The sequence below is a fragment of the Pyrgilauda ruficollis genome, unplaced genomic scaffold (genome assembly GCF_017590135.1).
Source record: "Pyrgilauda ruficollis isolate IOZ18807 unplaced genomic scaffold, ASM1759013v1 scaffold37, whole genome shotgun sequence".
Taxonomy (NCBI): domain Eukaryota; kingdom Metazoa; phylum Chordata; class Aves; order Passeriformes; family Passeridae; genus Pyrgilauda; species Pyrgilauda ruficollis.
In genome coordinates this window covers 16460834-16476391 of record NW_024525156.1, presented here as the reverse complement: position 1 = coordinate 16476391, position 15558 = coordinate 16460834, and the positions used below count along the sequence as shown (strand labels likewise).

Here is a 15558-nt window from a genome sequence, read left to right as displayed (position 1 = left end):
AGCTCAGCTCTTGTGAAGGCAAGACCCTATTGCCACATAGAGAAGTACAAGAGTGCTGCCACGAGATGTCAAAGAAAGAGGTATCCAGGGCTGTTTGCCTCTTTCCAATCCAAACCATGGGGCCTATGGATGCCGACAAGAAGTGAAGATGGTTGAGGGATGAGTACAGTAAAAGGCATCTGAAAGCCAGGAGCTGTTTGCTATGTTGGACCCTAAGGATATTATCCAAGTATCTCATCCAGCTGCCTTTCCTGATGAGCGCAATTAAAGCCCATGAAATAAACCATAATTGCAGGTTGGGCGTGCTTTAAGTGTTTTACAGTAGCATTATCTGCTCTGTAAGCGCTTCCAGCCAAAAAGGATCCACTCCACACCTGCAGCATTTGCAACACCAGCAGGATGAAAGGCAATCTCCCATTTCAGGAATGCACTCTGAAGAAGTGAGGAAGTTTGTTCAGGTTAGCCTGCCACCATCCTGGTTAAGAATGAGGAAAATATGCATCCAGGCTTCATGGGTAGTACCTTTTCCTATACTTTTTTCATGCAGAAAACTGATTTTTGAAGTGTTCTATACAACAGACAGCTGCTTCCTAGGCAGCAGTGCTGGGCCACATGTTGAGCAAACCAGATGAGAGTCTAAGCAATAAACGGTGGCACCCGATAGCAGAGCATCATGTGCATCCATGCAAGTCTCTACAAGAATATTGCTTTCAAGACATTTCATCCAGCTTGGCAGAGATACCGTAGATCCGTGGGTATTGTGGTCTCACGGACAGAAACAAACATGAAAGGTCATGTGGTTGGTGGTTAGTTTTACTCAGGGTGAGTTAGACAGCTCTGCAGGAACAAAGGCATCCAGAGTAAATGAATGCTGGCATGGGAGGGAGCAGCACTGAATGCCTGGAACTGAGGGAAGCATGGCCATAGTGGGTGGCACAGACAGACAAATACCTCACTGGACACGGCACCAAAAAGCATTTACAGAGCCATTGGCTGTGTGAGGAGCGGCTTGCTGATTTGCATATGTGCAAATTCCCCACCTGTGGGCACAGTCTTAGTGGACTCTTTCAGTGAAGCCAGTATTTAAGCTGTGCTCCAACACCATAAGGCAATGGACCTCTTCTGATGTCATAGGTGTATTTACCTATATTGCTCTAAATGCTTCTTTCAGGTCACTCAAATTTAGTTTACTGTTGTTGGGGGTTTTGGTTGGTGGTGATGGTGGTTTTGATTTTTTTCCAGAATAACAAACCCCTGCAGATTTTCAGAAAAAAATGTGGCAATATCCTTGCTCACTGTGAGCGCAAACACACATCCTGCTTGTTTTGTGCCTGCTCAGGCAGGGCTTTAAACAATCATTTGCTTCTCTCTTAACTTCCCTGCGCATGAGCCAAGGAAATAAAAGGGTGGGCAGGTCACCAGGAACCAGGATTGCTGCTGAAAGCCTGCTGATGTTAACACAAAGGTACAGGGAAAAGGTGTCTGCTTTCACCCTGTTGGGAAGTTTAGAGTTGCCAGACATTACAAACTTTTCTACATGATTTGTTAATAATACATCTGCTGTACAGTGGGCATCTGGGAAGCCACAGAAGAAAGAGCAGGCTTTCCAGGATCCTGTCGGTCAGTTGCCCAAGCATGGATAAGAAAGCCATCTCAGGAAAATAATCTCAAGAAAATCCCTCATGCCACCAGACCTGACTGATGCCTGAATGGTAATGCTTTCACCACTCTTTTAAGTGTCAAAAGAGCTTTTTGCAGGTGAACTGCTGCTTGTATTCCTAATCAAGTTCCAATTTTTCGTACAGCTAATTCTTATAAGTCTGATTAACTTTGGTGGGCTGACTCACATAAAGGTAAATGTGTGTGGAAGGACTTGCAGGATCAGATCTTGAGTAGTCAGCATATTATTCTGCTACCTAAAAGCCCCATGGTTTCTTAGCTGACTTTGTGCACTGACTGCAGGTTCCTTAATAAATCCTGAGCTTCTTTTGCCGTTTGTTCCATCTGCCTCCAAAGTGGTATTGCCTTTGTTTTGGATGTCTTCTTAACTGCTGTGTTATCCTGCTGAGCTCAGACGAACAAGCAAAGTGAAAAGCAGTGCTGTGATGCAAACTCGTGACACTGTAATAGATGTTTATCACCCATTCAGGTAGCATAATTGCTTTTAAGATGCCGCTCCCTTCAATTAGAGCCGTACAGGTCAGATGCAATGCTTTTGACGTTTAATGTTAAGAACAAGGCTTCAAATGTGCATTATTTTGTTTTGCTTTTTTTACAGAGTCCCAATTTGTCGTTCTTCAAGGCACAGCTTTTGTTTCCCATGACTCAACGCTAATACCCTTGCTTAAAGCAAACGCTTCCCAGGATTTTTCCTTGTGTTTTTTATATTTTTGGTACAGTCTCTTTGGTGTTAGCAAGCTTTCTGGTGAACCATGACCACTATTTTCCCATTATTTTTTTTTAAAAAGCTGGGAGCTATCATTCCCATAACAAAGTGCTGAATGTGGAGCTGGTGAGGAAAAAGCATCATCTCTAAATCCCTTTCAAACAGGGCATCTCATAAAATTTTTGCTGTACCTGTTTCCATCAGGAATCAGTTATAAATTATGAAACTCTTATTTTACTGATTGTGTCCTCAGTACACTCTGTTAATTTAGCTGGCCTCACTTGCGTTTCTACATGCAAAATACCTTTAAATACCATAAAATCAGTGATATTTTCAATTCCTCCTTACAAAATCCCATTGATTTCATATGCATCTTTTGTATCTGTCCCACACTGATTTACTCTTTGGGCTTTAAAACTGATCTTGCTAGAACATCATTGTGCACCTAGAAAGGGTTTCTGTGTTACTCAACATCTCTGTCTGATGCATTTTCAGTTGCAGGGCCAATTGCATTAGATTCAATCACCAGCACAGTGACAGACTGAATGAGCATCCAGGTTGGTTGTGGCTGCTCTGATTGCCTGTATCACTTGCTCCATTTAAACCATGGAAATGGTTACACGGAAATGTCAGGTTACTTTCACTTTTGAGAGACCTTTTGTTCTTTGTTCTCTTTCGGTGAAAGAATATAAAGGTGATGATGTTACTTGGTTGACAGATCCCTTGTCTGCATTTCTGCCGTCAGAAGCCATCCCTCAGCTCATCGCAAGCACCTTACTTTTGGGAGTCTTTCATATGGATGGAGATGAGTTGAGCTTGTGGTCCATCATTAAACCATGCTGTGAGTTACCTGGTCAGGTACAGCCCTTAGTCCACGATTTCACAGAGCATCATCAGTCTTATCTGAACTCATTTCACTTGCTGTCCTGCAGTCCCTGTCCCTGTTTACCCCCAAGAACTCAACCATCCACAGCCAACCCCGTTTCACACACCGGCAGGCGGGAGTGCACGCAGGGCAGATGAGAGGGCCCCGCCTCGCTCCCGCCGTTTCCCGGGCGGGTATGGGGCGAGCGAGCTCCTGGCTCCCGCAGGGACGGAGCCCCGAGCCCGGGGCGAGCGGCGGCCGCTGGGTGGCAACAGCCGCCCGCCGGAGAGAGAGGAGGGAGAGGCGACAGGAAGAGAGGGAGAGAGGGGAGGATGCTGGCACTAGGTATGGTGCCGAGTGCCTCCCTAAAAAACAGACGCCAGAAGGGTTAAACACCCTGAGCGCCTCCTCAGGCACCTGGAAAGGCGCTGTTTCGTACATGTCAGAAACCAGTTCCTCGGTGCGGCCTCGAAACAAAACCCTGGATCACCGAGGGCACAGGTGAGCTCCGTTGAATGGAATCCCTGTCGTTTGGACGTGGAGACTTCCCCTTCTTCTGTTGGAGGGACAGCTGCTCACCCTTCCCACACCAGTGCCATTTCCTCAGAGGAGCAGCCACCCTGTGAACTACGCGTGACCGGTCCGTGCCTGAAGGAACCATCTCTAAAAACAGACTTGGAGGGCAGGGTGCATTCATTCCCAGTGCCCCCTGTCCAGGAGAACTCATGGTCACAACTTTGTTTATGCATTTCATTCCTTTTAGTTTCAGGGTAGTTTACAGATGAGATTATCATCCCAATCACCCTTATATCGACAAAAACTACAAGAATTTACCAAACGTCTCTTTTCTCCTGTATTGACGAGAGAAAGGTGCCGGGAATGTCCTTCTCCCGTTCGGCTTGGCATTTCTCGGTATGGTGCCCCGTCTCAGCGGGGGCAGTCCCAGCAGCGCACATCCCTGGCCCACAAAGTCGCTGCTCGGGATGGCAACGGGGCTGAGCCACCGCTATTTCCCAGCTCTTTGGGTTTACCAGCTTTAAAGGTTAACTCTGCTTCTTTGGTCAACTCCAGATCGACCTCATCTTCAAGCAGCTCCTTAATGCCTCTCTTCAGTGTAAAAAATTCTTCAGGCTGGAGCACAGAGACAAACCTGAGTACCGTTTCTACAAAAAGTCACAAAACCCAACTCCCTGCCTGTCCCATCGCCTGAACACCGATCGGGGGACGGCCTGCGAGGAGCAGGTGTGCGGGACCCCGCGCAGCCCGCACGGCCGTGGCCGCCGCCGGGAGCGGGGCACCCGCACAGCCGGCCCGGCGGGGCGGGCAGCGCACGGGCTGCGGCCAGCGCACACCCTCGAGCCGAAATGCACGGAGCCCCGCACGCCTGCAGCGGCCACTTTGCTTTTTAAAAAGGTGCATTCAGACTTCTTTTTTTTTTTTTTTTTTTTTTTTTTCCCTTCCTCCCCGTTTCATTTATTTAAAAAAAAAATTTTATTTAAATGAATCCGCGCGGGGCGGCGGAGGAGGCGCGGAGCGGGACGCTCTCCGCCGCGAAGGGCCGGCGGCCCCCGGCCCCGNGGCGGGCGGGCGGGCAGCGGCGCCGCGGCCGCGGTCCCCATCGGCACCAGTCACACCGCACACACGCCCCGTCCGCGCCCCTCTTCGGCAGCGCCAGGGGCTCTTCCTCCGCCGATACAAAGCTGCTCGGGAAATGGCAGCAGTCAAAAGCAATTTTCCTTCTTTATTTTTATTTTCGTTTTTTAATTAATTTTTTTTTTGCGCTCTTTCTTGTGAAAAAGAATTAATTTCCTAAATACATACGATTTTTAAAATTTTTTAAATTTTTTGGGTGTGTGCGTGCGTGTGTGTGGAAGCACCGGGTTCCTGCGATCGGTGTCTGAATGAAACTACGTAAATGCATATGTCTGTACGTTGCACTGGAGGGAAAAACAGAGCACTTCTGCGAGAGCTTGGATTCAAATGTGGTTCATCTGGTCTCCAGGATTTTCCGTCTCTTTGGGGTTGTTCGCCTTCCCGGTCTGCGAGGCGGGATTTTCTGAGCTTTGACACATCTTTGGAGATGTCTGTTAAACAGGAGTCTGGGAAAAAACATTTGAAATCGTAGAAATTTTTTTTTTGCCCCTTTCCCATCCCCTTGTTGACTTGAAGCATCAAAGCAACCAGAACTTAACGCTTCTGAAGACTTGTGATGTTTGGATTTTATTGTTGCTATTTTTCTTTTAGAGGAAACTTGACAGAGGAACATATTTATAGTCCAAGTAAGTACTTTACAGAGGAAATTTAGTTTGTGTAACAAAAAACCCAAAACCTAATGTTGAGGTTTCTAGCATAAAGTGCATTGGATTAACGTCCATCCAAGGCTGCTTTAGCAAATTGTGTTGAATTGCAGTTTTTGCAGTGTGTGTTCGTCCGCTCCTTCGTGTCCATGGTAGTCCAGCACCTAGGGGAAAATGCACCTGATTTTCAGTCGGTATAATATTTTTTAAGATGCATTTCAACACCGAGGAGGAAATGGTCCTAAAGTAAATTTATAATAAGTAATAAATGTGCACCTGGAAGTAAAGTATATACAGCATTTTAATCCCTATTTATGCCGTGCATCTCAAACCAAGGAGGAGACACTGAGAAGACAAAAGTATCTCCGAGACCCCGAGAACTCCCCCACACCAGCATGAATGAAACCGTGTCCAATACAATAACTGGATTATAAATTTTGGTGTTATTAATTTTATTATTATTGGCTGCTTTACTTTTTTGGGTTCATCCTGCTCCTCTTCTTCCTCTCTCCCTTCCTCTTGCTGCTTCCTCGTGGGAATTATGGCTCATCCGGGGAGAAGAGGCTACGATAACCGGGAGATAGTGCTGAAGTACATCCACTATAAACTCTCCCAGAGGGGATACGACTGGCCTGCCAGCGAGGACAGGGCGTCCCTGCCTCCAGGTCTCTCTTCTCCTGCTGCTGCTGCGGTTGCTGCTGCTGCGGTTGCTGCTGCTGCTGGGACTTCCTCTGATCACACTGGGCTGGTGTCTCCGCACCCCGAGCCCCCCGGCTCGGCTGCTGCTAGCCACGCGCCCCCGGCCGAGGGGCTGCGCCCCGCACCCCAGGCCGTCCACCTCGTCCTGCGCCAGGCGGGGGACGAGTTCTCCCGACGCTACCAGAGGGACTTTGCCCAAATGTCTGGCCAGCTGCACCTGACGCCCTTCACGGCCAGGAGCCGCTTCGTGGCGGTGGTGGAGGAGCTCTTCCGAGATGGGGTTAACTGGGGCAGAATTGTGGCCTTCTTCGAGTTTGGCGGCGTGATGTGCGTGGAGAGCGTCAACCGGGAGATGTCTCACCTCGTGGACAACATCGCCGCCTGGATGACTGAGTACCTGAACCGGCAGCTGCACAACTGGATCCAGGACAACGGAGGCTGGGTAAGTCCCCCGATTGCTCGGTTCCTCTCCCGGCTCCAGCCCGTGGCTGGTGGGACCCCGGGTTGGGCAGTGCCCGGGGGATCGCACTCGTGGGAGCAAAGGTTTGCCCAGGGGGTGTCTGCAGTGGGATGTGCCAAAGCAGTGCAGGCCCTTTGCCAGTTGTCAAGTTGCACCTCGGTGCAGGGTAGGGTGGAGCGGTTTGAGGTGAGGGGGACATTTTTTTTTTTTGAGCAAAAGGGGTGAGCAAAAGGGGTGAATAAAAGGGGTGAGCAAGGCTCTGTCTTCATCAGCAGTCTCCACTTTACTGTGGTCTCCACTTCTCCTGTCCACCCTCCCCTGTTGGCAGAACGGAGGCAGGTTCCTAAGCAAGGCAGGTTCCTTGCCGATGCAGGGTCGTGCAGTGGGGTGGAAGGGGCAGCAGAGATGCCCATCCAGCTGCCAGGCAGAAGAGGCAGGTCCCAGGCAGTGTTGGGACAGCAGGGGCCACCTGTGTGTGTGTGCATGCAGTATCCCTACCTGCGAGGGGTGATGTACCACACTGGTGTGCAACAAACATCAGATTCTGGTGTTACCAGCAAGCAGGTGGCCATCAGTGACAGTGTCTGCAGCTGTGGTTGTCACTGGAGTGGGGTTTTATGGGATAAGATATGTCTAGAGTGAAAAATCTTTGTCTTGAGATGAAACAAAGGTGCTGGGAGCCGTGCCTGTGGGATTGTTCTGGAAAATGAGTATTTGTTGTGATCTGATGGGTGGCTGTGTTTCTGAGGTACAGAGATTACTGTGTCTGGGGCAGGCTTTAGCATCAACTATAAAGGGAAGCTTTCCACTTGTGGAAAATGGACAGCTTTTTCACTTGTAGTCAGTTAAAAGCCTTTCCTTTTTCTCTCTCCCTCTCTTTCCAGAATAAGTAACTGCATTGAATTAAAGGGTATTTCTTTCCTTTTTTCCTTTATTAGTTGATGTCCTGGAACAAAATGTGCTCCCAGCTGCTCTCCCACAAACCAAACCTGTTGTATGTGTAGAGCTTATGATATTGCTCTTTTGGAGGGAGAAATGGCAAAAGTTATACTGAAGAAGAAACCTGGGTTGAGAGCTGGCATAACTCACCTAGAAATGGAGGTCAGCTAGGTAGGACACTGTCAATGTCTGGTTCAGTCTCCTGTGAAATACAGAAAGCTGACTCAATTACACAGCACACCTTTAAGAGGTGTGTGTAGAAAAATGTAAATTACATGTATGTTTCCCAGTTAACATGTTTTTCAAGCCTGGTGTTTGTTAGCACCAGATCTCTTGGTAAATCAGTGTTAGGCTAAATAATGTGCTGACTGCATTGACCAGCTCTGTTAAAAAATGAAGGTGTTGCCTTCCCTGCTGCTGAACCTGCCTGACTAGAGGGAATTCGTGTCCAGGGATGCAGAGGACATCTCCTGCTGCTGTAACAGAGGGAGCAAGGCTTTGGGGCCCTTTTCTCAGCAGGAACCCACATTGCACACCTCCCAGAGAATGCTGCTGATGCCTTGCTACAAGTCACACTGGAGGCAGGATTGTTCTCCTCTGCTTCCATCAAGAAGAAAAAAAAAAAAAAATCAAGATTCATGGGGCCAGAAGGGGGAGCAAAAAATGTGTGTGTGTGTGTGTGTGTGTGTGTGTGTCTGTGCATTATATACAAATATGCACACATACACAGGCACACACTTATGTATATACACACATACACACAGCGTGACTCCAGCACCTGGTTGTTGGGACCAGACTTGGGAGAGGGAGGTCTATCCCCTGACCCCCTAGTTCACAGATCACTACAGAGGGTTTTTTAGTGTTGTGGAGGTCTTTTTTCACAAAACAGATGGCTAGAGGAAAAAGCCCAAACCTCTGAATGGTTCAGGCTTGTTCAGAGACGAGCAGCTAAAGGGTTAGGGATTTTGCGACTGCACTTCTGGGCTGGGATGCCTAACTTGTGCGTAAGTCCCTCCTCAGGCTGGAAGCCCGTCTGTGGAGCTGGGGCCCTCGGTTAGCTCCAGAGCCAGTGAAGTCATTCTCTTGACTCCAGTGAGCTTTGGATCAAATCGTAAGCATGCTGGAGATGTATTGTCCTGTGGGTGTATTGTGTAAAGAGAAACATAAATAATGAATAAAACCGAGAATGTGAAAAGACAGGTGTTACCAGGCGTGATTGGCCAGAGGAGGAGAATGCTGGAGCTGTTGCTTGACAGTTAGAAGAACAAGAAACTTGGACTGTAAACAATGACTGCCTTTAAAAGGAAAAGATGCTTCTTATTGATAGGCATTTAATTGTTTATTGAGATTTCCTGTCAACAAAAGCTCCAGAATTTGGATGCACGTGATACCGTTTACTGTCGCTTGTTATTTGTAATGTACACATGAAATACTACCTGAAGGTGGCTTTTGCTTGTCTCTCTGGTTCGTGGCTGGTATCTTTGAACCCTAGCATTATTAAACCCTGGCATTATTAAAGCATTGAACCCTAGCATTATTAAACACAGGCAGAACCTTATGGCTGCTTACGAAGAACAAAAGACTAACATGAAGTTGCAAACACAGCTTTTGGGATCCTTTCTTCAGACAGAAGAAATCAAGGAGAGCATGGGGTAGTGGATTTTTCTTTTTTTTCTTTTTTTTTTTTCCTTTTTCTAGATTTTAGAATCTGTCAGTGTAAAAGGATGCTTTAATACATGTGCTCGGTCTTCAACTTGCCTCTTGCACCATACCCCATGTAGGAACCTTATTCATAAATGGCTCTTCCAGAGTAGCATGTGGTCATGCTTGGTAGGACTTCAGCACAGCCTCTTGCAAGATCTCCCTGTCATGCAGGGTGATACAACAGGCAGGAGCCCTGGCTGCTGTAGCCTCCTCCTCTATATTTTGGCTCCTTGGTATTTTGTGGAGTGGTAAATTTATGAAAGGCTGCACAGTACCAGAGAAGAGAGTGTCACAGTCGTGAGAGCATGTTTTACACAGCAGGTAATTTGGGCAACATGGGCCTTGTGTCTCATGAGTGGGCCTGTGTCTTACCCTCAGGTCTGAAATTTGGTTGACGTTTGGTTTTCTTATTTGTCTGTCTAGTCTGAGTCCATTCTATAAGTTGGCAGTGTGTTTTCAGGATGTGAATTCTTTATATTGCAAGGGAAACAAAGAAGGAAAGCATATCGAAAGGCAGGGTGGGAGGGGGATATAGCTGGTGGAGTATAAATTTTAGGCACTAGACATCGCTGATAATGGTGTCTGGGGTTGTTAATGCCCTTACAATACACGGCCTCATGGGTTTGTTCAAAACTTAGGAAAAGCAACAGATGGGGACTGCACGTAATCTGCATTATTAGCTTGTGGTTCTGGTGGCAAATAAATGCTGCTTTCAAAGATTTTCACTTTGGCCAGGATACCGCAATATTGTACTTCGGCCTGATAACATCTTAATTGTATTAAAAAAGAAAAAAGAGGAGAACTAGCTCATCTCTGCAATTTTGTGGCACTTGGTATAATATATGCCTTCTGATTAAAAACTTAATGGCTTCATTTTAATTTCCAGAGCTGCAGAAGGACTGGCTTGGCAGTGGCCTGTCGCACTTGGCAACTTTTTTTGACATTGACATGGGGAACACTGAAGGGATGCAGTTGGTGTGGGAGGAAGAACTGTGTTTGTCTTGCCATGATGGGTTCCCTCTTTGGGCACACAACCTAACAGACGTGGGAGCCGTGCTTAGCTCTGGGCACTTCTAGTCCAACATATGGCTTTCTCCCCAAGCTGTTCAAGAAAAAAACAAGAGTATGAGCACTACAGAAGGAGACACAGGCACCATCATATTTACATAGATATGTACATTTTTGATGTAAAGTATGAAAAGAAGCTCAGGTGAGAGAACCAGAGAAAAAATTCAGCCAAGAACACTTAATTTTAAATTACTGTATTTACATTTGAACCAGGAATGCAATGGCCATGTGTTTTCATTTGATTCTGTTCCTTTATTGTGGTTCTTTATATTCTGCTGGAGAGTTAAGGCCACATACGGGGAAGGATTTAGATGTCTGAAGTGGACCTTTGGTGGAACATAAGCACTTGCATCCTCCGAGTGCCTGCCTAGCCAGAGTTTGATGGAAGTCCCTGGCTTCTCACTGTTCCTCACCCGAGCTAGTCAGGAGCTGCTTCTGCCGTGAGAGATGGGAGGCACTTTGGGGCTGTGTGGGACACCATTCCCAAGAACCTCCATGTCCCAAAGCTGGCAGGCACCCTCTGGCCCAGCTGCTGTCACTTAGGTGCCATCCTCGCCTGCAAAAGCATCTGAGGAGAAGTCCCCACTTTTCCTGTCGGCTCCTTAGTTTAGGCCTCTCCTGAGCTTTGGCAATGAGACTTTCTCCAGCCTGGCAGTAGGGCATCACATCTCCAACATCTCTGGAGGTTTCACCTTCCAGATGGCTGCTGATTTTGCTGAGGTGTCTTCCCCTCTGGCAACAGGGCTCCTTCTAATTCTACAGGGGTGATATTTCATTTGGTGGAGGAGGAAGAACGAGGGTGTCTAATTCCTGCAGTCTGATATGTTTTCTCAGGTGGCTGTCCACAGCCAAATGAATAAATGCTTCTTAGATGAGCAACAAGACCCCCAGCTTTCTCTTCTCCTGAGCTGATTGTCCTAATCACTGAGCTACCTCTTTTATTTTGTGCCTATTAAATAATTAACTGTCTTTGCTTGGTGGCACACCTTGGAAAGGAAGCTGGGAGCATCTCTGTGCCCTGCAATTGTCCCTGGCTGTGTCATGGAGGTGGGGGATGGCAGAGGCATCTTCCTCCAGGACAGAGCTAGAGATCATGGATCAGTGTGACACAGGACCCTTCCACAGCTCGTGCGTGGGGTGCTGGCCAAAACCCCATCCCTTTTGGGCTTTGGATTTGGGCTGCTCTGCCAGGCACCCTCCTGCACAAACACGCTGCTTCTTGTGCAAGTCCCAAGCAAAAGCCTCTTGCTCTTTCAGCACGGGACTTCACCTTGCTTGCAGAGGGATGCCACGTGCTTTGCCAGGCAGAGCATGGAGCAGAGGAGCTTCGACTTTCTTTAGCGGCGACGCGTGGCCTTGTAACGACTCAATCCCCAGTGGGGCTAACCCCAAGTCACTGTTTGACTGGTAAAAGGAAACTATCTGAAATCCACTCCGTTAAATAAGTGAATTGGCAGTTTCAAGTGTTGCACCTTCTAGGTCCTTTGCCAGTTTTTGTGGCTTTGTGGGTTTATAATCAAATTCTCAAAATATTATCAAAATATTTTGCTTTTTGCTGTTGCTGAAGAGAAAGAAATTCATTCTGCAGAGGATCTGTGCCGAAGCAAGGAGAAGAGCTAGGGCAGAAAGAGAAAATGATTGTGGTTCTCTAGTCCCTTTCATTTATAATAGCTTTCTCTGTAACTTGCAAAAACAGTGGGCTGCATATTTTCTCAGAAGTCTGTTTTTTTTCTAAAAAAACAAAAAAAAATGTATTGACTGTGACCTTTAAAATTTCAGAACCAGGGGTCTCACTTGTGGAGATGATGTCATTTGCCTTGATCTTGCAAAGAACTGTAAAGTTCAAACAGCAATCCTATTAAAAAGTTTTACTTTACTTTCAATATTGAGAAATAAGTTTGTTCTGTGCCTGCACTAACACAGGCATCTCCCGAGCTGCTGTGTTAGCTCTGCTGGACAGTAAGGAGCTTAGTTTTTTTGAGTATGTAGCTTGAAATTCAGAGTTGGTAATCCATGAAGAAAATCCAGTTGAATTTTTCTGCCGAGGCACAAGCGTTCCTCCGATGGCTCTAGCAGGAGAATCACAAGACCTATGCAATGATGTGTGAAATTGCATGTGGAGCAGAAGCATTTTCCCAGCGGCCAGATCCCAGGGCCTGGGCTTCCTAAGGCAGCATGGGAACTTTGTACTGCATCGCCAGCAAACATTAAGCCTCGTGCTCAATACAGGTGTCCTTGATGAGAGAGAGGCCCATCTCTCAGCAGGTCGGACCTGGCATGGTGGAGGGAGGTGGATGCAGAAACGGGAGTGGCGCTCAGGTGTCGCTCTGAAACCTCTGCTGTGGTTTTGGTCTCGTGTGTTGGTTTGTGCCTGGTGCACAGAAAGCCAGCCCTGTGCTCTGCCATCGCCACCAAGGGCTGCTGGGCTGGGGCTTGGGGCAAGGGTGGCTGAAGTGGTGGCTCTCTGCTTGCTGGCAGCAGATGCCAGCAATCGTGCTGTGTCCTTGTCTCCCATCTTGCCCTGCAGCCCCCTTGCCGACCCAGCCCAAAGCCTTTTATCACCACGGTGCTGCCCCAGGCTCTGGTAAGGCAGGGACCACTGGCTCCTGACCCGAGCTCTGGGTGGCCCCAAACTAGGTCAGCAGCCTGGGCAGTCACGGAGCTAAAAACAGTGCGAAAGATCTGATTGAATAATGACTGTCCTGTTAGCAAAGAGGATTTTTACTTCTTGCCTGATTCATTTCCATCCCTTTTGGTGATCAGGGTTATGGTGAGACGTTCTGGTTCTTTGCCTGTTTTTTCTTTCTGCTTCAAGGTGGACCAGCAGTCCTCAGCTTCCTGACTGCCCCCTTCCATCCCTGCTGCTGGCACCGGGCACTGGGTGCTGCCACCTCAGGAACTATGTGTGCCAGGTCTGGCCTTGCCCTGCCCACCTCCATCCCTGTTTTATTTTCATTCACACCCTTGGGAGGGTGGAACCCAGCCCCGTTTGGTTTGTTGGTTTTTTAAAAATAATTTTTTTATGAGCACCTCGTGGCTGCCCTCCTGCTGATTTAGTAATAATAATAACAACATTTGTTACTCAGTGGCAGCAAAATACTGATTATTTCTAAGGGCAGTACCAGCCTGTTTTATTTTCCATTTCATATATAATAATAGGATGGATGAAGGTGTGTGATACCATAAATCTTCTCTTCCCCAGCAGGATAACATCCAGGCCTTGGCAAACATGAATGCTGATGACAGATTTGAGGGATTTTTATTTTACTCTGGCTTTCAGTCTCATTAACAATCTGATGGCTTTTTTTTGGCCTTTTTTTTTTCCTTTTGGCTCCCAAAAGACTATGAAACCAGATAACTTTTCCAAATGCATCTGACAGTCTGGAATTTATTTTCTGTTATTTTATCTTAATGTTAGGTTGCTGTCATAATTATTGTATATTGATGGACTTTGCAAAATTCCCCCTTGCTGGAAAGTTCCTTGCCAGTTTCTGGATTTTACAGTTAATGAGTAAGAAAACAAATCTGATGTTAGAAAGTGTTGCCATTGACTTCAATAGGAACAGGAAGAGGCACTTAATTGGACAATTGTAGTTGTGTTTACTTTGTATATGCGGCAAGAAAAATAAGATCAAATGAAAAAGCCACAGGTTTTCAGCTAATAGACAAAACCAGCCTTTTCTGCAACACATGATTAACCTTTGGAGGTTGTTTTCATGGGAAGGTTGTGAGTGAAAGTACTGAGTTGCATTCAGGAAAGGTTTAGATATTTATTTATAAGAGTAGGGAAAACATCTATGCTGCTGTTTGAGTCAAATTCCTTGAAAGGGCAGCCATTCACCTTAGGGTAAATTTAACATCAGCTGCTGAAATCAGATCACCAGGTGCTGAGGGTAGAGCTTTCTCCAGGAAATGCTGTTTCAAAATTATCAATTCCATTGCTTCTCCCCCAGAGCACCTGGTGTTGGAGGGGATACTGGGATGGATGCGCTGCTCATCCATCCAGGGAAAACTTACTCCTGCATGTGTTTTGTTGTTAAGATAATTGTAAATGCACTTGAAGTGCTTCTAAGAGCACCCACATCACAGAATTTACTCGTGTGCTGACTGGAGTTCTGTTATGCATTGCCCTTTCTCATTTAAAGTTGCAAGCCAATCCTCCTTGTATTTGTCATCGAAGTTCTGTGAAAACAACCAGTGCTGGGTTAGTGGTTTGTCTTGATGATTTCTGAGGTCTTTTCCAACCTAAATGATTCTGTGATTCTATGATTTTGAGTTAGTTGAAAGAAATACTCTGCATCCTTCAGTGCATACATAATTTTATTGCTATTTTATTTAGGAAGCATAAAAAGAATGATTCCGTTTTGTTGATTGAAAAGGCAGCTCAGTGGGTTTCAGGACACTTCAGTGAGTAATTTAAGAATGTGGGCCAGGTACAATGAAAAAGGAAAGGCCTCATTTTACCCTGCATAGTGACTGAAAGAGGCCATCACACAGTTGTTTGAGAAAGTAACTAAAGTCAAAACTTAACTTCCTCTTCTTGCTCTAGTATTGAGTACATGATAGGAAATGGGGCAAATCACTAATACCTCTCTTTTTTCAGTTAACCCATATATGAAATAGGTATTCTTGATATACAGCACACAAGGTATGGGAAATTTGTTGTTGCCCATCGTGCTGTTGTGAATTGAGCTGGTGGTCTATAATTTAAAAAAAAGGAGTGATACAAGGTACAATTTTGAACAAAATGTCCAGTTTAGTAATTTGGAGCTTAGAATAAAGCTCAAATCTGTAGCATTACATTTTGTCATTGCTGGAGCTTGCTAGCCTGGGAAAGAGCAAAGTGAGTCAGATTGTGAAAGTATCTTGGGTGAGATTTGAGTGGAGAGGAGATATAAGAAGGAAAAAAAAGTTAAATGGAAATTAGGCTTAAACTTTTTCAGTTCCACTGTTTGGATGTGTTTAGCAATTCTTGTGATAGAAGCAGATTAAAAAGATGGGTTTCAGGTGTTGATTTCTAGTTTTTATGTAGGGGAAGGGTGAGCAGTGAGAAATGGCAAGTAATACTATTTGTGTTTTCCTTTAAGTATCAGCCCAGTTCATTGGGTGTTTCAAGAAGGAATTTGTCTTTCCTTTTCTC

At 46.3% G+C, this 15558-nt stretch overlaps 1 protein-coding gene across 1 annotated transcript in view; it reads left to right on the top strand.

The window, feature by feature from the left end:
• The first annotated feature begins 4857 nt into the window (after nucleotides 1–4857).
• BCL2 (BCL2 apoptosis regulator) overlaps nucleotides 4858–15558 on the top strand; it is a 95273-nt gene continuing 84572 nt past the window's right edge. The window contains exon 1 of the mRNA XM_041475914.1: nucleotides 4858–6689. Within this exon, the coding sequence (XP_041331848.1) occupies nucleotides 6090–6689 (600 nt within the window). The 5' untranslated portion in view covers nucleotides 4858–6089. The remainder of the gene's footprint in view (nucleotides 6690–15558) is intronic.